This window comes from Gambusia affinis, linkage group LG16, assembly GCF_019740435.1.
Source record: "Gambusia affinis linkage group LG16, SWU_Gaff_1.0, whole genome shotgun sequence".
Lineage (NCBI taxonomy): Eukaryota > Metazoa > Chordata > Actinopteri > Cyprinodontiformes > Poeciliidae > Gambusia > Gambusia affinis.
In genome coordinates, this window is record NC_057883.1 from 1,629,676 (window position 1) to 1,655,273 (window position 25,598).

General features: G+C 37.3%; 1 protein-coding gene across 3 annotated transcripts in view; it reads left to right on the forward strand.

Moving 5' to 3' along the window:
* LOC122846013 (neuronal PAS domain-containing protein 3) overlaps positions 1 to 25,598 on the forward strand; it is a 270,382-nt gene that overhangs the window by 221,525 nt on the left and 23,259 nt on the right. For all 3 annotated transcript variants that reach the window (XM_044142661.1, XM_044142662.1, XM_044142663.1), the window contains 2 exons: positions 20,310 to 20,428; positions 21,554 to 21,747. In XM_044142661.1, the coding sequence (XP_043998596.1) occupies positions 20,310 to 20,428; positions 21,554 to 21,747 (313 nt within the window). The remainder of the gene's footprint in view (positions 1 to 20,309; positions 20,429 to 21,553; positions 21,748 to 25,598) is intronic.

Genomic DNA, 25,598 nt, shown 5'->3' on the forward strand with positions numbered 1-25,598 from the left:
CATATTGACGAGGTACTTTCGTCAATATGTGACGCAGGGTTTACCTGATGCCTTACCGTAATTTTTGCCCTAAACCTAACCAATTTTTGGGTTTTGAAGTGTCGGCAGTGTTTGCGAGGACCATTCGCGTAAATAATCCATGTAAAACATGCGACCTTCCAAAATCGTCAAAATCGTCAAAATTTTACGGTGAAGGAACCTGCAAATCGTCACATATTGTGTGAAGGTATACCTTCAGCGTCAATATGTGACGATATCAATCAAACGGCGTCCCAACTCGTCAATATATGACGAGTCGGGTGTGAGAATGTGTTGAAGGTTCTCAATAGGGTTGAGGTCAGAGGAGGAGGGTGACCACAACATGAGTTTCTCACCTTTCATGCCCATAGCAACCAATGACACAGTGGTAATTCTTGCAGCATTCATTGTCATGCATGAAGATGATTTTGCTACTGAAGGTCCGGCTCTTCTTTTTGAACCATGAAAGAAAGTGGTCAGAAAATCCATCTACTTTGCTGAGGTCATTTTCACACCTTCATGGACTCTGAAGGGGCCGACCAATAATTGTCTATAATAATTTGACCTAAAAAATCCAACCCGACCTGACCCGGTCCGAGACCGTAGACATTGTTTCTGATCCCGATCTGACCTGACTGGTTAACTTTAGAGTATTGAGTCTGACGTAAAGTTGACATTCTTTAATTCTGGTACCATTTTAAAATCCTTGCAGACCTCTGACGTTGCTCTGCTGGCTTAGTAGGGTATCGCCCCCCATTTTTATTGTTTGGTAATACATTCCAGTTCCATTTTGTTACTTGTAGTAACCGCAGGGTGAATCAAACTGTAGATGTTATGTATTGTGTGATTGATAGGAGTAGAGAAGAGTGGATCAGGTTACAGTTTAACTAACTTCTGCATCTTGTTTTCTTTCTTTCTTTCATCAGCAGGAAGCTACCTGCTCCTCTATTTAGATTAGAATAAGTGGATTAACAGATTGTTATATTGTGTGTTCTCCTTTAGTTTGTCCAGAAAGGTCCTAACCACTTTGCCATGTGTGTCCCATCTCCACACCTGCTTCACTTACTAAACTACTTCAACAGTGCCGCAGTGGTGGATTTACTTTCTTATTTCTACAGCATTTGCCCTTAGTCTAACTTTGAAAAAGTTCTCCAATGCCTGCTTTCTAATATCTCCTTATTCACTGCTGTATTTTGTAATGCAACACTTTTATTGTTCTAATGTGGAAGGGCTCACAATTCTCCAAGGAATTCTTTGTCCTGTCTCTTCCATTCCTTCATTTATCTTTCCCCTCATCTTCCACTGCACCACATGTTCAAGACTTTTTACCTTCCAAATGCTTTTCATTGTGCCCTCACTCTGTCTCTCATGCTGATGATAATTTAAGCATTAGGGGGAAATCCATTTATAAATTAAACAAAATGACTTGATATCCATCAAGTCCCTTAGTTCATCAGCCTGTTCAAACAAGGAGTTGAAGATTGGCTTTGCGGCGACCAGGGTCTTCGGAGACGGCACAGTAATTAGATCTGCCGCGGATTTATTCTGGGCTGATTGGGGCTGGTGATGGGTGTGTGTGTGTGTGGGCGTGTGTATGTGTGTGTATCTGTGTGGGTGGAAGATTTTTAAATTAATTGGAGTCTATTGGAGGTTCACATTTTAGGGGGTTTTTTTGTTCTTTTTTTCCCTTTGACTTTGTGCAAACCTCTAACAAAGCCTCCCCATGCACTAAACTAAAGATAGATAGTGAGGCTAAGGGGACATCGATGTGGTCATCAGTGTCAATTTGTCTGAGAGAAAATGAAAGCAAAGAAAAAAAATTTCACTTTGGATTCACCCTAAAGGTGGAAAAACATTAAAAACTAAAGAAGCAAAAGAAGAAAAAGGATTTAGTGTGGATATCTCAGTGATTGACCAAAGGAAGGCGAAAGACAGAAGTTGCCTGGAGAAACATGTTTGCTCTCCATTGTTAATTTGTCTAGAGAGACAGTAAGGAAGAGAGGCAGGGGATGGAGCGACATGTTCCAATGAGCATGAGTGTTTATCAATGTTAATTTGTCTGCATGAAAAGGCAGTGAAGGGAGGAAAAGGTCTCAGGCAGACATGCAGGAATGTGAAAGAGTGATCCCTAATGACACTCTGGCCAGTCAGAGGAAGAAAGGCAATTAGGATTCATGTATGTGGTATTTAATGCAAATCTTCATTGAGAGCATGGAACCAAATGAGTGAACAAATCTGTGCTGCTTGTAGCTAACAGTAGGTCTGTTGCCAACTGACAACTCAACCACACATTCAACCTGAAAAGATAACTTCAAATATTGGAAGTTGTGTCAACAACAAGGAAAAGGCACGTTGGTTTTCCTTTAACTGATTGATTGTATGCCTTTCCTAAACATAAAGGTAAAAGTTTAGATATTTAGAGAGGACATATTAGGAAGTTGTGGCTCTTATTCGCTTACAAGGTAATCTGTCACATTTGCATTTAGCAAAGTCTAAGACAGGGACGATCATTTTCACCTATCCACTCATAACTGCAGGGTCATTGGACTGGGCCGTCCCAATCAGTGGCGTTCAGACCTGGACAGGTCAATTAAAACCCTACATTGACTGCTCTACATACAGGTTCACTAAAAGTTAACATGGCATTGTCTAGTTATTTGTCATTTCCTCTACTGCTTTGGAAGGTCCGGCACCCATTTATTAGTGAAATTTAGTCTAGCTGATGGTTCTCCTCATGACTACATCATGTATGCACATGTTTCTGTCAAAAACACTGAGAGGATTGGGTCCAACATAAACCATGCCTTCTGTGCTTTGGCCTCTACCTGTAAGGTCAGGGAGGCCTTATTCTATTCTAAACCATTTCTTCAATAATCTATTTCCAATCCTGTTATCAGATTCAAGTTACTCATCCAAGCAACTACAATTGTCACTGACTTGGTAAAAAGATTGTTTCCCTCTTGTGTTTCAGGTAGTTACGTCTGGTTCACGTGACAAGCCAGTCACATTATCAACATGGAGAGACTTGTGTTTTCTAGCTGGAAATGCGGGTACTATTAAGAGTTTATGTCGCTACAGATGAATTTCAAGGTTCGTTGTTCCCTCTGTGCTGGAGACAAAGTGTTATTGTTACACCCTTGAAAATAGGGAAGACAGAAAAACGAGAGTGATTTTTTTTATGCAGCAATTTAACGCAGAGCACAAAAGCCCCCTAGTGGAGGACAGAGCTAATCGATCCCAGAGTAGGTTTACTAGCTGATTGCTGATTATCTGTCAATTGTAAATCTTTTTTTTTCTCCTCTCAACTCTTGCAGTATGAAAATAACTTATATAACCTTCCTAATATAATGGTCTGTCATTTTCTGCAAAACGTGAAATATATATACATACATATTTATTTATTTATTATTTATTAACAAAAAAAATCACGTATGGCAGAAAAACTGATTGAGGCCATTATTTTAGGAAGGTGAAAGTCACTTGTCATTTTTATATAGAGGCTTCTGAACAAAGTACTTGTGATCTAACGTAATTTCTTTTAAATTAAGTAATCTGTAAAGTAACTAACTTAATCAGAAATCAAATTCATCTAACTATTATCACAGGGAAAACAAGTCACCGTGGTAACTTGGTGACTCTAGCTGGAGCAATAGTGATAAACTGATTGGATAACTGCACAGTCAGCCTTTTGATGTTTCTATGCTGATCACTTGGAGCACAATACGCTCAGAGAACACCCAGAATTAGCCCAGCAGACAGAAAATGTCACAAACACTGTTTAGTTATCAGTGCAGAGTGAAAAGTCATAGATGAAGAGTAGAAACACTAAGGCCACATAAAGACATTATGAATGAGAATTGGATTGATTGAGACAGTCTATGCAGCACGCCCGTATGTTACGGCCCATAACATAAAAGTTTTATGCATCGTAGATGCTTAGTTGAAACAGAATCCACATTGTCCATTTGAATGAATCTGTTAATAATTCATCCACATGCAGGACTGAACAACAGGATACTAGTCAAAGTTTTTTCAGCAATATTCATCTTCTGTTATGATTCTTGGGTGTATTGGTTTGAGGGGATTTTTATGGGTTATTTATAGTTCATAGTTTTTGCATTATTAGTTCTTTCTGGTATTTTTTGTTATACATTAAGTCATTGTCAAGGCTGATCAGTCAGGTAAAGTCTGTCAAAACCAGTCAAATTTGCTTTGTGCAGTAACGCACAGATATAGTAAAATAGGAAACAATCATTACCAAACGTTTCTCACTTTTTTAGGGTCATAAAAATAGTCAGACATGACTCAGAGTCAACCTCATGTCCCAACCTCACATTATAATCCCCCTTCCCCATCATTTTATAACAGGCATCATGCAGTCTGTCATGACGCCTGCATGCCAGACTGTAAAACTCCTGGCAACTACCAAACTGGCAGCACGCTTTCCGCCTCTGCATCCAACACTTTGCATCCAAATGCAAAGTGTTCACATGTCAGACCTGAGAAGCTCCATATGATCTCTTATTCAGCTAATCTGAAGCTCACGTGAAGCTTGGAGATATTCATTGCCCTGACTATATAACTGTCCTAAGGGAACCAGGCTGGAATTCACTGACCTCCTTAGAACAACCCATCTTTTTTATAAATGTTTGAAGAAGCAATCTGCAAGAGTGACTGAATCATACACACTAGTGGGCATAGACATTATTGGAAGACTTGAATTGAAAAGTCTGGAGGGCGTGTCTCAGTACTTTTGGTAATACTGTGTATTATTTCACTAACTCTCTGTGTGCTACACTAAGTTCTCAGACATTCCAAGTCTTTAGATCTGCAACCAAATATTAAACAGTTTCAACTTTAAATCTGACCCACTTTTCTGAAGCATTTTATTTGTTCCAGTCGTCCATTTCCCAATGTAATTACATCAGACCTGAGTTCAGCTTTACACTGTTTGATCTTCAAATCCCTTTAGTATAACAAAGCTTGACTTTTTATTACTTAGTCTGTAAATCATGACCTATTACTATTGTAAGGCCCCTGGCACCAGTCTGATTTAACTTATTTGGCAGATTGTGCCAAATTGCTACTTTGCACCTGCAAATCCTTTGCATCTCTTGCTCTACTGGGTTTTTTAGAAATTGATCTGTAAAAGACTTTTCATAATTCCTGTGTAAGTATTGACAAAGCATTTTCTTAAAACTCATAGACTTACATTTTACCTCATTTTTAGTTAGCAAAAACTGTTTATTCCCATTAAACAGTCATAGCCTTTCTCTTACCATTCATGTTTCTTTTACAGAAAGAAATTATTCTTTCTATTTAAAGACATTAAATTATTTTTATAATTTAAGGATAATACTCTTAAATTACTCATTTAGAATAATTTCTTTCCTGTAAATGGAAAGAAATTAATATCAGAAATCAGTTGATATCTAAACAAGCCAAATGTGGATTATTGTTATGTAAGTGTCACCTGTCAGTTTAAACCTCAGGTTATAAGCCAGGCTTTTCTCTCAGGCTGCTCTGTTGTATTAGATCAGAAAACTGGCCCTATCATTTTAATTACAGTCACACTCATAAAGTGCTAAAATTGAAGTTAAAACATAAGATGACCTTGGAGGAAAGAACCTCCTTTGAAGCTTGACGTCTCTTGCCAACACACTCTTGCAGTTAAAGAGACTCATCTTTAAAAGCACATGACGCAATTTGACTAATATCTGTCAAACTGAGGCTGAGAGCACCAATGTCTCCAACTGTTCTCGAGAATGAGTGGTTGAAAATGATTACTCATAAGGGTAATTCAGAGTCAAGCTGAAGGGAAGAAAGACTTCTTGTATCTCTTCACTTTTTTTTCTCTCTTCTTAAAAAAGTTCCATATTATCAGATCAGTGTCTGGTAGATGCTTAGAATGTATCAGTTGTGCTCTGCCTGTCGACTTTGAATATGGACACTTGAGGTGAATTGTAATATTCATGATAAAATAACTGAGAGATGAATAAAGGAAATATATAAGTTGGAAAGTCAAGTTGTTTTAAGGCTGAGTAAAATTGAAGTCTTGAGCTTTACACTAGGTAATAATGTAATTCGGTCATCAAAAACAGACCTGAAGTGCTGCTTTAATTTTTTTCATTCATGTTTGAGAAATCCTTGAATCTCCCGTGGCAACCATTCAGGGCTGCCTAAACTCCTGCTCTCACAAAGCTCATCCTTGGAGCTGCAGTCTCCAGCTGAACTTCTGCCTCACAGAGCAGCCCTCACCTAACCAACCCCCCGACTCCTTCACTTAGCTCCTACAGATGAGCAGAAGCAATTAGCAAGCACCTAGTGGTTGAGTCTGCTGAGTTCATCATATGAACTACTTCTGAGTCCAATGCTGCTGAGAACGGTTGTAAATGGCATGAGGATCATTGTTGTGATGACGTCCTGAAGGCGGAGTGTCGGTAACAGTTCTTAAAGAGACGGAAGCCAATTTGGAAGCACCAAATTTCCAAGTTAGATTTGATAAGTACAGCATTTTGAGGGTCACATAGTTACTTAATTTCACTGTAAAATGGCACTATGGGCATGGAAAATACATAACCCCTTGTGCTTAAATTTATGTTCTAATTCTCCCCAGAAAATCAGACAGTGGACTGTGACTGTGGGTGAACACGCTGCCTGTATACGTGCAGATGGAACGATCCTTCTTGTTATCTAAGAAAATCACATTAGTGGGGAAAAATCAGCAGTGTTGTTGTTTTAAGATGTGTAAGTTCTAGATTTTGCATGTTGTCCAGGCAGATCCTCCATAAAATGCCAGATTTGATCTTCCATTTATTGATGAAGATAATCATAATCTTCATCACAACCAACAGCAAAGAAAATAAAATCTGCACCACAGCCAATAACTCAAAAAAAAAAAATTGAGAACACAAAATTTCATAAACATAATACACAATTTTACAGCATCAGTGATTTCTGCTTACCCTGTTTCAGTTTAAATCACAGGTGGGTTCACCATGTTATAATTTTACCAAGAAACACAAAAACATTAAAAGAAAAAAACCGTTTCAAAGTCCTTCCAGGAGTGACATTATATCTGACCTCAAAAAGAAAACACCATAAGTTCCCTGTTATTAGCCCTCGGCCGTCTAATTGTCCGCAGCATTGCCTTATTTCAACATCACAAGTCTTTGATTATTGTTGCTAATTACACTATTAGCACAATGGAGGGGAATAATTCATCATAATCACTCACATTTATCATAATTATCCAAGTTTACAAGAACCTACTTTTAATGTCATTTAGAGCAACCATCAGCTGCTGTTACTGCTGCCCAAGGACAAACTAAGTGAGGCTGTGTGTGCGTGCGTGGGTGCGTGTGTGTGGGTGTGTGTGCGTGTGCGTGCGTGTGTGTGTTCATGTGCATTAATGTTAGATGGTAAAATAAGTTTACATTTGCTTTGAACATGTACTTTGGATTGCAAACAAGACAAAAGTCAAATATTTGATATTGTTTTAACTAAGTCTGATATGTAGACGTTCATATTATAAAACATATTTTTTATGCCTAAATTCTACTCTAAATGAGTAATTGAGTAATGAATAATTTCAGTAGCTTTACAGCTGTAGTTTCTAGATAGCATTAACAAAACATCTCTAATGCTTTAAACTGTACAAATATAAAGCATACATGTAAAAGAAGAATGAAACAAACAAGAAACTGCTTGTTTCTTGTTTGCTTGTTTCTACATCATATTCAATTAGTTTTAGGGGCACTAAAAAGTATCAGCAAAATAAGTTCTTTTATTGGATACATCTAGAGTTTTAAATGTTTCAGTGTACAAATTGTAAGTTAATTTATTTCTGTCAGTGATAATATTTTGAGTTGCAGTTTTATTTTTAGTACCAATATTATTCCTTTTAATTTTATTTATGATGGATGATTCAGTCTTACCTTTGTTGTTTTATGGTCATTGATTTTACTGGCTCTGATGGTTTTGGGAATTCCCTCTGCGAGGCAATTTGTGTGCCTGAGTGGATTAAAACTAATATTTAAATAGTAAAATAAATAAATAAAAACTGTTGTTTTTGGTAAACTAATGAAATATTTATTGAAGTTCTAAACATTTGACCCTTGTCATGGTCTCAAAAGGTCTGGTCTTGGTCTTGGTTTTGGTCTTGATCTCAGACAAATCGGTCTTGATTCCTCACTTGTGGCCAACTGCAGGCGTACGCAGCCGGTGTCCTGTTTGTTTTCTATGTGTCCCTATTCCAACACAACTCTTACCTGGTCAATATGTCACAACGTTCTGTAGGAGCACGCCATGAATCATTTATCTGACACAGGTGTTTTGAACTAGTGAAAATTTCGAAACATAATAAACAGCTACTCTGGAAGGGATTGTACCAACAGTCAGCATTATATTAAAAATGCTGTTTTGTTTTATTGCATAAATGTGAAAACCCCATAAAAACAATTATCACTAAATACACATGTACTGTCACATACCTAGGATGAAAGGTATAATGTGTGTGTTACCACTTTTGGAGGAAAATAGTATCAAATAGGATAGTATGATTGTCAGCTGATGATTTAAGTCAAAGCAATAAGACTTTATATCTGATATAAAGTTGATACAAAATCAATGAAAAGATGAAACTCGAGCAGATTTCACTTCACCAATTCAAATTTTCTGTTTGCTGCCTTTAGAAACAAGATAAGAGTGAGGAAGTGGTTCTCAGGCCAGGTTGACCACCCAGTATTGTTAGAGTCATAATCTGTGATAATGTCATAGAAATTAAATCAAGTTTAAAATTACTTAAAACCATAGAATGTTTGAAATATTTACTGTATTGAATATTACTGTAGTATGTGTCCCAATGGACACGATAGCTACACACAGACCTGAAGTTTGACTTGTGCATCACCTATGACTCATTATTTATCAATCCTCATTTTGTTTCTCATGTTTGAATAACAGGTTTCAGTTTTTATTAATCCTCACTCATTTCAGTTACACTAATAAATAATAACCATTACCATGTACTGATTAGACTGAACAGCCTATTGTCCACACAGTGAAACTATGTGCTTCTGTGACAGTAAAAAAATCAGAAAATTACTTTGTACACATGGAGGGTTAGCTGTGGTTCCAGCTCTTATATAGATTTATCTTAAAGATTAAATTAAAAAAGTTCATCTTTTGTTTTTGACCTGCTAAATAATTTATCTACACCAAATCTTCTCAACTGCACACATACGGATAGAATTAGTCATGATTCTGAAAGTGCTGGAAGTAATTACATTTGTATTATGAATGTTTTTTTCAGAAAAGCAATGAAACCACTCGAGCCAAACAAAGAACTTCTCAGAAGCAGAGGATTAATGCTAAAACAAAATTATCCGTTTGGTTAAGTTCTATTAAACACTCCACCACTCTAACTGCTATCTGGACTACACAATGGCCAATCAAAAGCCATTATTATTATTAGGGTTTTCTAATTAGGCTTCTTAACGAGGACGGCGCTGTTTACAATGGAAGCCGGAGCTGTTCAGATCACGACAGCAGAGGACAGGACAGCACCGCATGGCAAATAAAGCTCTACTCGCTGCTATCTGTCTGTCACCACAGCGATAACACAGGAACTCTTCTAGGTCCAAGACTGAAATTTTTAATTTGAGCCGAAGTTTGAGGCGTGTTCATGTGTGTCTTCTTATTTCCAGCTCAGTCTCAGACTTCAGCGTTGACAGTGTGTTGCATGTAAAGTGAGCAGTAAATGTTTAGGACTGTTTAGGACAGAAAAACTGCAACTAGGAAGAACAGATCTTACTAGTTATCATTTAAACATTCACAGATTATTTTTTTTATCTGCTTGCTGGAGCAGCACCTTCTGTTCACAATATTGGTACATGACCTGCAATGCCTGCAGGCCTCAACATTATTATGCAAACACCCACAGAGAAAACTACATGTGAAACAGGAATTTAAAATTGTTTTAGATATTTTATCAACTTTAACAAAAAATCTTACATCTTAAGCAAAGTTAATGGAAATAGATTTTTTTTTCTATAATTGCAGAACTTTTTACTTGTTTATTTATTTACTATTATTTTATATTAGTCTGATTTTTTGTTTTTAGAATTCTTTGTTAAAAAAAAATGTTAGAAACTTTTATAAGACATAAATGCAAAACATACTTTTTAAACAAGACTTATTAGGGCTGGGAGTTTAAACCATAACATTTTATTAATTAATTACATCGATCTTCAGGTTAAGAATTTAACGCTAATCACATTTTCTTTTTTTACATACAAAAGCTCTAAGTGGAACTTTTGTATTGTGTTTCTGGTATACCCGTAAATCTGATGCACAAGCTTCATCAGATTTATCAGATGGAGTCTTTATTGGCAAACTCCATCCATGAAAGACAAAGCAGCTTCTCTCGGCCCTCTGGGGTTTCATTTTTGCTTCAAAAACCAATCTGACAGTGCTGGAAAAGATTGTCGTTGTGTTTAAGCTGTGTTGAAGGAGTTAGCCTATCAGTGAAGCTATTCAAGCCTGAAATAGCATCTCAATGCAAAATATGTACCAGCAGCACAGACGTCCCCCACACTAAAGTTAGCGTCCATAGTCCACATTTCTAAAGAAGGTCCATAAATGATCAGAGCTTCAGGAAACTCTGGAAAGATGAAAGAGCAGAATAACACTTTGCTCCAATCTGTTGGTTGAAGAACCTGAAAAAACAGATTATATCTACTTGCTCAATAATTTAGCAGCAAATGCAGTTTTGAATTGAAAATATTTATTTTGCTGATATATAGATTTCTATAAAAATGCAGTGAATTACAATTAATTATTTACAGATCCTGCAGATGACTTGATTCACATTTTTTTAACCGAGACTAAGAATACAGAAATATGCTTTCAGACCAAGTAGACATTTCCATAGCTCTTAGCCAAACATCTAAAATTGTAATCTTTGTCAGTAAACAATTAGAAAACAACTGGTTTTTAACACAATATTTCAGCAAACCAGTCACCAGTCAAGGTCACCAGATCCTGAAAAAAGCTCCATGTCCTGCAGATATTCCCTTAACCACTGGAAGCTGACCTCCATTAAACCTGTAGCTCTAGTTATCATGTTACACAATATGTGTGCATCTGTTCCATCTGATCAACAATAAGTCATAGTTGGTGCTCATCAGAAGCTGCTGCAGCTCCTCACAGACGTGTTTGTAAAACCAGTTAGCAGCTCAATGAACACGGCTGCCGCCTCTATTCCTGCTCACGTCTTACTCTGATTATGGATGCTAAGCTGTTCAGTTCATCCATCTGTCTTTCTATATTCTGCAGCCAAGTGCACTCCCCACTCTGTGATCCTCAACTTCTCTGTTGTTTTTCTTTCTCCACATGCTGTTTCCCTCCTCGTGCTTCTTCTGCCTTCTTCACATGTTCTGTCGGATTTATCAAGGTACAGCTAACAGGAACAGAGGAATTAGATGAAAGACATGAAATGCTGACAAAAGGTCTCAGAAACAAAGGAGAGCAGAACAGTGGAGATGAAAAATAAAATTATTCCAGGATGTGACATAAAAACAGTCCTGTCCAGTGAGTCGAAAACCACCGAAATAATAATTAAAATTTGCTCAAATTAAATGTATTCATGGATGTGTTGTATTTTAATCAATGACTAAGTGTAAATTCCGTCATTTTATGGCTAAAATAATTGAAATTAATTATTTTGTTCTTTGTACTAATCTTGTTCAACCTTCCATATTAAAAAAAAAATCAAGCATGAACTGGTTTGCCATCAAGATTATGAAAATACATATTTTAACTCCATCCAGTCAGCGTGGTATTTATAGATTTTACTTGATCTTAGCAGCTAAGCTTCATACACAATGACTGGATCAGGGCTAAGAACCTGCATGCAGTTTTAACTTTACCCTTGTAGAGTCCCTAAATTAGTTAAATTTGGATCCAAACTTAAATTATTTCCCAAACAAATGTCTTGCAGTATCTTACACTGAATAGATGCAGAAATGCATAAGCTCATAATAGACAAACATTTGGAAACTATCATGACAATTGAGAATATCATCTGACTAAACCAGCGGAACAGCTATCAAATCAGAACATTCTGATTCAGTAACGTTTATCGAATCAGATGGCAAACGTTGTTAGATTCTGATTAGTTTAGATAGCTAATCAGAATTAGTCATCTAGATATAACTAAAAGTAGAATTTAACCATCATTAAATTTTTATAAGCTACTATGGTTGACTTTTCTTATATTTATAACTAATATTTGATGCTCTCCTAAGTCTTTTTTTATAGCTGTAATGTATGCTGTGTAATAAAATGAAAATCCTTAGCTAGCCATCATTACAAAGCAGGTAACTTTCATAAAGTTCTCACATGATGTATATTTGAAATAAAGCCTGTAAAGACCCATTTCATCACTTCCATTTTGTCAGCCACTTTACTAGATATGCCTGTTGCAAGTTTCTTACTTACAGAAATAGTAATCAAGCCAACTATTTAACAATAACTTCATTCACTTTGTTCAAATTAAATATCAGAGTGGTCAAGAAAGCGTGTCATGGTTGGTGGTACCAGACATTCTGACCCTGAGTGTTTCTAGAAACTGTTGATCCTCTTTGATTCAAACTCCCAATTAGTGCTGGATATCGATTCGGATTTCCAAAATCGATTTGATTCACACAAACCCAATTCGATTAAATTCATGATTCAGTTTGATTCATATCAAAGGTTGCATTTTCCTCAGATTTTAGTTGGTTTTTCAATCAAAATAATTGTTTGCTCAGCTCTTCCCCCTCTGTTTTCAGTCTTACAGGAACTTTGCCTTAGTCACGTCTCTGTCTCGGACGGTATTTATGCAGGGTGCATATAAAAACAGTTGCCTATTATGTTTCCGCTAGACATTTGTGTCATTTTAACCTTTAACCTTTCTGAAAATAAACATGGGTTGCCAATCCGTTATCCAACTCATAGGAAACAAGTGATCTTTAGCATTCCCACTATCTCCCTCTTTTCTTTTTCCCTTCACTCTCTTTCTATCATCTCTTTCTGGTTTACTGACTACTTAAACAGTCCACTTCTCTTGTTTCATCCTTTGTACTCTTATCTACTTATTTTTAATGTTATTATGATGTCTCATGTCAATGGGTGAAGTTGTAGGGTTCTCAAGTGGAGAAACTGAAGTGTCTTGGTGTCTTGTTTACACGTGATGTCCTAGTCTGGACAGACAGACTAGGACTTCATCTGCATTAACGTGGGCACTACACCCATCTTTTGTGATAAAGAAAGAGCTGAGCCACGAAGCAAAGTTCAGGAGTTAGCAGTCCATCTACGTTCTGAGACTCACCCACAGTCATGAGACATGGAGCAGAAACAATGAGATCCTGGATAAAAGTGGTCAAGAGGAGCTTCTTCTAGAGGGGAACTGGACTCTGTGTTGTTGCTTGTGAGATGAATGCATGGGGTTGCCTCCTTGATCTGTTGCTTCCATATAGTGGGAGCCAGAAGATTTTCACAGGGTGGACAGGATGGGAGCATTGCTCACTCAGGTGTGGCCAGCAGCTGATCTGCACCAGTTCAGAGCACAACATCCAAATTTTACAAATAATTCACTAAAGACAGAAAATATTTTCTTGAAGTGAAAAAGCTGTATTGTTACATTTGTGTTGTCAACTGTTTTGTAGTGAAGCCAAAGGCCTTGACTCCACCTCATGACCATTCCCATGATGTCACCTTGGATTAGTGGAAGACAACAGGTGCAGTTGTCTCAAAACTGCATTAAATAAAGGAAATAAAAGACCAAATCTGAAATGAAATGTGTGTGTGCAAGCTGCCCCCTCCCAGAGTAGTTCCCCCATTGTCCCTGCTGTTCAATAACTTGAGAGAAGTCCTGGAGTCCCTTTACACCAAGTCTAGGAAGGGGGAGGCAGTTCAGCCGCAGGAAGATGTTTGATGAAAAGAAAGAAAAGTTAGACAAAGGCCGGATCACGATGTCTCCAGACTATTAGAGCTCTGTTTGATTTGAGCTCATTGTCTTGATAAGACTGTCAATGTAAGTCTCTTTTTTTCATCAGTGCAGCAAAGCAGGGGCAAGAATGAGGATAGAGGAGCATCCAGAGATTAATGGAGCGAAAAGACAGGAAGAAAGACAAAGGTGAAGAGGAAGTGGGTTGGGGAAGACAAGGGATTTTAGCTTCTTTACATTTAGTTCCCATGCTTTTGCAATGTGGGAAAAGGCTTTGAAGAAATCTACCTTAAAACACACACACACACAGAGACACACACTTAGTATGTCTTTCTATCTTCACAAGGACTTTGCATTGACTTCCATTCATTTTTTATTAATTTGTATAGCCTACCCCTGGCCCTTTCCTAAACCTAACTATTACCAGTACATACCTTACCTAAACCTGACCTAACCTCATTCCAAACCTAACCCTGACCCAAAAACAGCACTTTGTTTCATGGAGTCTGGGCTTTTGGCCAGCAGTCTGTCCCCACAACATAGTATGTGTTAGGAAAATGGTTCTTACACTGTATCAGATGTAAGGCCACACACACACATACACACACATGCACCAGAGTTTCCTGTGAAAAAGGAGCATGTGAATGGCTTCATATTCCAGATCATGTCTGACTCCATACCAACCATTGTCCTGGTTTTAAGATAAGACCTCAAATTGTTTTCATTTTTATTCTTATAATTTCGCACGTTGTATTTCTCTCTGAGTTTCTCTCACTGATTGTTTTGGTCTCTGATGTTTTAAAGTTCTCCTACGTTTGCTAACTCTCCGTCTGCATTCTCCTCTTTCGTCTCCCTCCCTGACTCAATTTGTCAAATTCCTCCTGATAGAAAACACATTCTATTCATAAGGCAGGTCTCACCCAGCAGCCCCCCCATCCCCTGACAGTAGCAATTCAATTACAGCCGTAGAGGCGATAGGGAGAGAGAGGCAGCAATGTGACAGTTACAGAGTGTTTACATAAACAAACTTTCACTCACAATCCAAGCTTTGTAGGACAAGAATGACTTGAGCATGGCTTTATATGCGAGCTGGGGGATTTCTGTTTGTGTGTGTGTGTGTGCGCATGTGTGTGTGCTTCATATTTTGGTTATTTTAGATCAGATTCTCTTTACTGGACTCCCTTAAGGTAAATTTGAAAGTAGGGGAGCTGCAGTACTTTGGTCGAGCATCTCTCTCTTTCCACTCACTTTCCACAACTTTTGAATTATGATTAAGAAAAGGACAAGAGAAAGGAGAAGGATTTTAACAAATAACAGTGATAAAAATGCTCATTGATGGTCCACTGCAATACTGAGTATATTAAAAGCTACCTGTAGTTTTCTTTTAATACATTCAGTGAGAGATACACGGTGATTCCCTAACTGTTCTCAGGTCTGTATTCACACACTGTATTCTGTACACATATATACACATGTATATACCACATAAATTTACTGCATTTACTCATGATCTAGAGTAAATGCAGACATTTTGGACTCACTCACTGATAATGTGTAATGATGAGGTTTCTTTTCACAAACTGTTTCTGAGCACCAGTTCTATCTTTCATAACGCTGAACATGTCTGAACTTTTTTCTGTCCTTAGGTCCTTTTGCTTTTTCAGTGTTTACCTCATAAGGCACCAGAATATTTGTTGTAGGGACATACAGCGCAGCAGTGAAATTGTTGGAAAATGCTGTTTCTGGCCAGTAACAAGCAAGCACTTAGACAGATGTTATGTCTGGAGATGGTGATGGAATTAACCTCAGAAATTGATTTCCATTTTCTATCAATACTATTGAAAAGACCGTTGGAAAGTATGCATTTTGGCCTATAGTTGTGCGCTTTTGTTATCTAGATTTATTTGAAAATATATGTATGTACAGTATATTTATATTTATAGTGTTAAACACTATTTTCTGAACCTGGACATGAGTGTGTGTGCCAACAAAACAGTTGTGGAAATTACCCCATAACTTACTATTTAACATTGACACATCAGTAGTCTAGATTAAACTTTGCTGCAAAACATAACTGCTTTTTAAACCATTGTTACACAGTTTGCTTTTGCTGGATGGTTCTTTACACTGATTATCATTGAATGCTTATGAAAATAAAACATGTTCTGTTACCTTCCACATTTACAATATTTTGAATACATACCTTGTATTGCATAGTGAGCAATTAGTTGGCACCATTAAGGCCCAGAAATGATCTCCAAAGGAAATGGAGACACAACAACAGGAAAGTGTGATGATGAAAGGATGAAGGTATGTAATGGTTTTGTTTATGCCCTTCAGGATTCTCAGTATTTGTTCTCTCTTCTTCCATTTGCTTTGGGCCACTGAAATTTACTAAATGACTCATTAATGCGCTACATGTGTCTGCCTTATCTGCTGTATTATAGTCCTCTTGTCAAGCCAATTATATTTGTGTTTTCCCCACTCTGCCTTAGTGTGTAGGAGCCGCGTTGCACTGCAGTGGTGATGGCAGCCGGTGGAGGAGGTTGTGGTGACCTTGCTATTGGTGGCTTTTGTATCGCACTGCTGCTCCTCCATCACGTTAGCTCGTTAGCTAGTTATCAGTCTGACTCAATGGGCTCCCTGAACCAAGCAGCATTATTAGACTGTCTGACAATGATACGCAGTCCCACCGAGACGTCCCTGCAATCGCATTCACATATGCAAAGAAACCCTCTGCAGTGGGTATTGTCCACAGATGAGAGGCGTAGGTGAGTTGTTCTTTTTAATTAATCATTTGTCCTTCAAACGAGGGAAAGTTTCAGTGCCACAGATAATTAAGTCCCAGAGTCGGGCAGCGGTGGAGCCGGCAGCCACCTGCTGCCTTTGTAGCACTAATCTTTGTCTTGTAGGATCGTTGTCCCCACGGTAACACAAGCAAGGCAAGCAGAATGAGAAAACACCTCTGAATCCCCACATGATCTTCATCTTCCCTCTTCCACCTTTGTCGTCTTGTTTTTTTAATTCCTCTTGTTTTCCTCTAATTCTCCTCGTCCTCTGTCTATTATACGGACCTCGTTTTTTGTGTCTGCTTCATCCATCTGTCCTCATGTCAAACTTCTCTCTTTACCTAAGAGAGAAGTGGTTCAGTTGCAGACAAGCAAATTCTCATGTAAGAGAGTGCAAATGAATGAACGTGTGTGCTAATTGAGTTTCATGAGAAAACAGTTATTGACAAAAAGACAGAAAAAGGATGACAGTGAGTGCTCCATTTATGATTTGATTTAATGATTTAATTTGCTGTCATAATATTTCTTGTCCTTTCACATACATCTAAATGTGAAGAAATTACCTTTTGTGAACCATCAAGTTCTCTCATTCTTAATAACAGCCACAAAAGCTGGCAGAAAGGCTACACGCAAAGCCTGTGAGCGCACCCTGGTGGTCAAATCGTTATTAGCTGTAGTACTCAAAAGACAGGGCCGTGTCGGCCACTTCAGTCATCTGGTGTGCTGAGGAATTCTGGGTAACCTCCTTAAGTCCAGTTGTAGGGTTGCGGTGATGGCTCATGGGTTAAACACCAAATCCACATGGCCTCAGTCCTCTACCAGGCCGTTGCAGGTTCGAGTCCCGCCTGATGACCACTGCAGTGTGTTCCTCCTCACAACCCGCTTTCCTGTCACATCACTGTCAAATGAAAGCCGTAGAAAACTTTAACCAAAAAGGACAGCTATAAACGGCATAATGGATAGTCATTGGTGTGATGACGAGCTGAAGGAGCTGTTGGAAAGAGCAGGAGCTTCTTAAAGAGACAACAACCCCATTTCAATGTTTGCTTGTTCTTATTTTGATATATATACAGTATTTCTATTACATAGTTGCTGGATTATGTTACAAAATGTCTCTATGTGCCTGGAATATAGATAATATGGTCCTTTTAAGACAAGGTACCATTAGCCCACTGCTGTGACATACATTTATTAGTGGTGGTGTAATACAGATGAAGTCTCTAGGCTGAGTTGCTTATACTTTTGTCAATATACATAAAAAATGTTAACCAGTTGGAGCTGCTTGGGATAGCTAGATGTCACATTATGGATGTTACATTGCCACATATAGGTGTACCTAAAGTTTTACACCATAGAAAATACATCATAGTTTGATGGGGACATTGTCTCTCCATCTGATTAGTGGAGGGACAATCAGGTGTCCCTCTGACATCTGATTGTCAGAGGGACACCATCAGCCAGTTAGCCCTGACGGCTAACTGGCTGATGGTGTTTAGAAGAGAAGCAGCAGAGGAAACAGTGGTGAAGAGAAAGAGTTGTTCCCTCTTCTGGTAAATCTCATAATCTTTATTTTTCTTCCTCATTATAAGTATCTCTCTTTTTTACTCTCAAACATCTTTAGATCCTGCAATACACAATTGTTTGCATTCAGTGTTTTTTGCGAATCATTACTTTAACTTTCATTTTGTACCTCTTTCTCTTTTGTTCGCCTTTCTTCATATCTTAATACACCAGTCCATCTAATTTATTTATTCCGTTTATTTTTCATGTATTTTCTGTACATGTCAGATTTTCCCATCTTTTCTTCCTTTCCTTCCATTACTGCCGCTGCCCCTTCCCTCCACCTCTTTCCATTGCATTTCTCTCTCTATCACCACCCCCTCTCTGTTTCAAGGACATTTATATTATAAAGGATGAATTTGCATATTAATTCATTTCTTTCAATTTTTCAGATTAGACGTTGTCAACATGTATCAGCAGTGATCAACCAGTGCATCCACCAGAGACCTGGCTCTCTGTGTGCTTGCTTGCATGTGTAAAATGTTCTTCATCTATTTATTCAGTGGATCCATGCTGGCTGTTGAGGACAAGCAGCAGACTCAGAGATCCTCCATGACTCTGATCTTGGTGATCTGATCTTGTATTTCTACCTGCGGAGATTACGTGTTGATGAAGGGATAACGTCTGCAGAGTTCAGGCTGTGCTCTAACAATCACAGAACTTATTTCTGAGTTTCTTCTCTATGTTTTCAGATGTGTTGTGACATTTGTTTCAGCTTGAATGTAGTAAAAGGCATCAAGCTTAATAGCTTAATCGCTGTTGCAGTTATCCAATAAATCTGCCTGACAGAAATGTTATATTTGTTTAATTCACAAACATGTTTCTGATGTAACTTCTGGATTTTTGAAACCATCTAAAACATTAACATTAACATTAACTCAATTGATTGTAGTCAAATCAAATCACAAGTAATAAAGTAAAATATCTTTCTCTTTATTATGACCACTGATGAATTGATCATAACTTTGTTTTTGGAAGAATGAATAAGCCTAAAAGTAGATTTCCCAGCATTCACTGTTCATCCAGTTTTTTTTTTTTTTCTTTGTATGTTGATCAAATAAAGTGGAATAAACTCTTGGAGTGAAATTGAAATAATGGTTCAGAAGACTTCAAGACCTATGATAACATTTAGTTTTCTCATCAAATGCACTTGGACTAAAACCTGAAGAACTGCAACAATCACTGACATCTACTGGTCAACAGAGAGAATTCAGAAATGCCATCCATCCACCAGCTGGCAGGAAGGAGAGAACATCACCTTTGTTTTTTGTTCTTAGTGGTTCTCTTTTCAATTTTTCTTGGTTTTATTATTTCTTCTCCCAACTATATACTACTATTTTAGGAGACAATAACTCTGATTCTGCACTTTTATAATAGTGGAAAAAGAAACAGATAGTAAGGTTTCTACTTTAATGGAATAAGTTGAAATATGTGCTGAGGAGTTTCTCACTTAAACTACGGTTTTATTAAATTGAATGAATTGGACCTGTTTGTTTTACTTGAAGTGTTTTTTTCTTGTTTTATTTTTTTTTTTTGGGGGGGGGGTGTTTTTGTTGTTTAGGGGTGGTTTTGTCTGGGACTAAGGCCTAAACAAATATTAGACCACAAAACAAGTTAATGGAAACCAAAACCAATCAGAAGACAGTTAATAAAATTGAACAACCTTTTAGGGTGACAAAGTCTTGAACCAAGTCAATATTGCTTGTAATAAAACTTGCAGACACTCACTTCTCCATAGAAACACCTAATTCTGTCTTACCTCCTGGAGTCATTTAACTTTATGGACCAGTCTGTAGGATCCCTCACAAATGAGAGAGGCATGTTAAAGTTGTTTGCAAAACTACCACTGACTTCAGGACAGGAAGCATGTTGGTCAGACTGTGAGGAACATTAAGCCTAAATGTTCACAGCTGTTGGTTAGCTCATTTCTTTTTGTGTTGTCTGTTGTGTAGTGGAGTCCAGCAGTCCCAGCCTCCTGTCTCCTGATAACTCTCTGGAACGATCCTTCTTCATCCGGATGAAGTCCACTCTAACAAAGAGAGGTGTGCACATCAAGTCCTCAGGATATAAAGTAAGAGAATCAGCCCAAACTATGCTTACAATCATTGAAGGTAACATGATTTCTTTCTTAAGGTGAACATTCAAATTCTTAGACATGTTTGTGGATTTTAATAGTGAGATTGGAATAAAAGGAAAATCCGCAGTTACTTGAGACACCTTGAGACACTAATAGGTTCTAGAAATACTTCTAACTGCCCATGTTAATAGTTCATGCACAATGTATGCCTTAATAAGCATTAATATGAGCAGTGAAAAACCACCTCTTTTCCTCTCCTGAAGCTAACATGCACAGTCTTTCTTTTCTCTGTTCTTAATGAATCAGTGGAGAGGCAAATGAATGGCGCTGCTCAATTGGCTGCTTTGCAAAGGGCAACACATAGTTGCTTAGTACTGTGCAGCTTGGGAAGTATTTTGCCTTCCCAAGCTGCATTTTATTTCAAATAAAGGATTTGCTTCATAATAAAATCTGCAAAAAAATCAAAGTTTCTACAGATAATTTGTCAACGTGTATCAGCAGTGAACGACCAGACTTTTAGACCCAAGCAGACATTTAGTTTCTTTAAAGAACTCCAATCTCAAAACATCCAAGCAGTTTATACAACTAATAGTTTGTGAATCTTGAAAGTCTGTTGTCATATTTGCAGTAGGCAGTTAATTACACAGAATTATTTAGACAGAGAGCAGATGTAGAAGGTCGTGTGCCACCAATAGTCTGGTGTGAAACACGTACTGAGAAAGGAACATGTGAAGAGTTTCCATACAGAAAGAGACTATTAGACTACTGCATTTAACTGAATCTCATTGCAGGAGAAATTGCATCTCTTATGTAAAGTTTGATTCAACATATTCAAGGTGAAACCTGTTCATGGTTGTGCCAACATTAAAGAAAAAAGTGAGTTTCTCCTTAAAAAGCTGTGCTTACTAGTTGACTCTGTTTTCCAGGTCATTTTAAAAACAAGAAGGGTTTAAAATGTTCTTTTCTATTTTGTGTTTTTTTTTTTTTCAATGGTTCGCTGTCAGGTTTACGTGGATTCTCCCTCTCTGGCATTTAAAGTAACAAATGTTGGAACCATCCATGTCCACATCCAAAGCTGTCACAGCCTCTGATTGTGACCTGCTGTGTTTTCCCTGTCAGGTGATCCACATCACAGGGCGTCTGCGGATCAGGATGGCTCTGACGCACAGCCGCTCGGTGCCTAATCAGATAATGGGAATGGTGGTGGTAGCTCACGCCCTCCCACCGCCCACAATTAATGAGGTTCGCATCGACTGCCAAATGTTTGTCACCAGAGTCAACATGGATCTCAAGATCGTCTACTGTGAGAACAGGTAGGGGGAAAAAAAATTAGCTTCCGGGACTCTTTTGTTTGTGTCAGAGGATAACAAAAAAAAATTGTAATGGATCTGAACAAATGCATCTAGCCTTTTCAGATCAATTTCTATAAAGTGTTTTCTATATATATCTACAACAGGACCATAAAGATGTCAGTTTTACCCCCTGCAGAATTTTAGCTCTCTTTAACTCCAATAAATTGGATATAAAGAGTGATGTCATATTTCATGTTTTTTACTAAGGTGTCTCTGTTCAGCAGCTCCTCTTTAGGAATATGTGTAACTTATTGGTTGTTACAACAAGAACAACCAATGGAGTCATTTTTACTACTTCTAATAAAAAACTGTGGGACGCTCAGCTGTCACTGCTGGGTTGTAATGCAAACAAATAAAGAAAACTTGACTGATATGGATTTTTTAAGAAGCAATAGAATAGATATATTCTTCATTGTCTCACAGTAGGTAAATTCATGTAAGGAGAAAAGTGAAAGGCAAAGCTTACATATACACACAAAGGTGAATATATGAGTATCTAATTCTGCAAGAATTAGACTCAGTAGAGAAAAGGCAAATTCACTCCATGAGAAAAACAAAAACAGCCGATTGAAATGTGCAACTGAGTAGGATACATTTAAAAATGTACAACGTTTGCATTTAAATTTTTGCAAAAAAAAAAAAGCATTTTTATTATTTTTTTAAGAAAAGAGGCTAGTCCTCCATTTTTCCATAGATAAGTCCTTATGCAAGTACTTGTTTCTAAGTAATCACACAATTATGCTTGGAAATACGCAACAAAGAAGTTCTGCCCAGATTTTACGTTCAGAGAAATCTGCAAAAAAAAAAGACAAACCAAGTGTTGCATGAACTGAATGGTGTCGTCTTATCTTCCAACTCTGGGAAAGAACTGATTCCTCCTTTGTTGCAAAGTACTTACTGATGTTAAGATCTGAATTTGAGAGAAGCTGCTTTGCAAACCGATCTGAAGAGAGTGAGATTAGTGATTAAGAGTAAAAAAAAAAAAAAAAAACACAAAGAAGAATGTGTTGATGACATATTACAGCAGAGCTGGGACCTAAAGTTTTCCTGTCACTTTCATCAGTAAAACTGCCACATAAAAAGATAAAACCCTGCATAATGCAGCTTGATGCAAACATCTGCTGCATAATTAGGGGTCCAAGAAGGTGGAAGCAAGTAAACACAGCTGCCTTCTATTCATCCATGGACATGGAACCCTGCTGTAACTCCTGTTTTCTTGATTTTTTTTTTTTTTTGTTCAGAATAATGCCTTTAGGCTTATGACCTAAATTTCAACATCTAATAAATGTTATTTTACTTGATATGATTAGAGTCCTTGCATAATAAGAGATTGTTGCTACACCACAGAAAATGCAAATGCTTCTTACAAAACCTCACCTTGGGGTTACACTTAATTGATAGACCTGCATATCTTATGTAGAGATGCAGTCAAATAGTCAAAATTAATATTTTTAAAGTCTCTCAAATTAAAAACTTTATTGCTAGCTCAAACGGTGAACAAAGGTGGACAACTCTCAGACATAATGACTGATATTGAGATTAAATTCTCATCCCAAACCTGAAGCCTGGTCCTGGGTTTACACAACATGGAAACACCCAACAGCAGGGAACGCTGCAGTGAGGAGTTATTTATTTTACAAACATGTTCTTACAATCTGGACATTACATTAAATGTATCTTACATATGTTAAGGAATAGCTAAAGTGAACATGGTTCATGTGGTTATGTGGTCAGCAAACATATAAATCTGAAAAGAACCTAAACCTGAACTTAAAAAACATGAACATTATGGTGATCAGCCCTGTAGTACAGAGAGCTGGAGTGGAGAATAGCACCCCCACCCCTGTCGCTGCCCCTCAAAGTATAATGAGGGGCAGTACATCATACTGCACTGATGTAATTTCAGTATCAGTTTGAAAATATAATTTTTATTTACTTTTTTGTATAAAAAATGTTATACCTTCCACAACAATCACAGGAATAATCATTGTTTGCAATACAGACTCCAAATCCCTCCTTTAAATTCATGTTTCCACTGACATTATGACAAAACTTCTTTGGTGATGTTAAGTCACTTTACCATCACCAGAGTCTTTGGTTTCCTCTATAGACTCTACTGTAACTCTGTCTGGCTCAGAATCAAATCAGCTACACATGAATAATTTTTGTTTTTGATTGTACACGACATTCACATTTTTAAATCACTTTTAAAATCAATAATTGTTGCACAGGTCAGGTTTTCTTTCAGTAAAGTCGGGTTCCAAATAATTCATATTATACATTAATTATAGACAAAGCAACATATTTTCTGAACAGTTGGTCACTCCACATTTTGCATTGTTCAATTACTGACTCTTATCTATTTTTTTGTGCAGAAATGTGGGACAATACTTATAAATCAATATTGCTAACAATCACTAACAGTACTGCAAAAAAGAGCTGCCAGAGTAAAACACTATGCTAGTTTTCTTACTCACACAAATCCTTTATTTCTTAAGTCTACTTTATTAAAATTGCAGGAAATTGAGAAAACTCAAACTGCATTTATGTTTAATATCCGTTATATTGTGTTTCCTAAACATCTTTGGGATTTTATGAAAGGGAGGGTGGGTACAACTTGAGGGGAACACCGAATTTCAAACCATGTAGCATCCGAACATCTGTGAGAAGATTTTGTATCACAGTAACTGGAGTCAAACAATGGAACGAACCGAATATGGAGCTAAAACAATGTCCAAACATCAACCAGTTTAAAAATAAATACAAAGCTATGATAGTCACATTGTACAGGGAACCTTAGCTTTATGTCAGGTTGTTATTTACAGTCATCTGTTTTCTTGTCTTATTAGTTAGTTTGTAATAATGTTGTCTATGTCATATAATTTATTATTGAACAGGCATGAATACTATAACATGATTTTAATTACAAATCTTTTATCAATTTTGAGTTGTTTGTTCTTGTTTTTGTTTTTAAAACCTACTTGAAATAAATAAATACAAAAAATGCAATATACATTATATTTTGTCTTTTGACAAACTTCCTGATTACTTAAAGATGTAACAATGTCACAGTTTTTAAACTGTCCTAAAAATGATTTGACTGTTTCTGCATCCATGTTTCATGGCTATTTCCAAGGATAAAGAAGTTGTCAGCCTTGTTGGAGCTCCGTATTCATGAGGAATATGACCTAATCCTCCCAGGTTTAACAGTGAAATATGTCTCTGATGGTTCTATCGCCTTCCCTCTGTCCAGATAAAGCAGATAGCCATCAGGATCTTGTGCAGGAGCTAATGCCTTGACTGCAAAGATTCATATCAGGCAAAATAAAAAATAAAAAAAGGAATACCTCCTTCATGTTTTATAATAAAAAGAGCAGGAAAATGATGGTAGACAGATTGCTTTTTTGTGGGTGGAAAAGTGGATACAATGCAGCAGATGATGATATTCACTGTGGAGCGACAGAAATCGCTGCTGTGTTAAAGAGACAAGCGTCGGTTCCATTACAGCTCAATTTTGAGGATAAGTTTCTATGAGAATGAGAAAATGGAAGGATGCTTTTTCTCCAAAGAGCAAAATGGGCTGTTATCTGCCGTACAGACATTAGTCGCCCTCAGCCATCCTCAATCTGACTAAAATGGGAAATTGTCTGCTCCATTCTGTGGTATTTTTGTTCACGTTAATCTTTTTAATGCTGATGAATGTTAGCCATACCCAAACCTGACTGACTAGTTTCTTGTCCCTTAGTCATAAAGCATTTGTTTTAAATGGGAAATGTGTTTCTTGTGAGATAGTTGGATCATGTTCTTGGTGC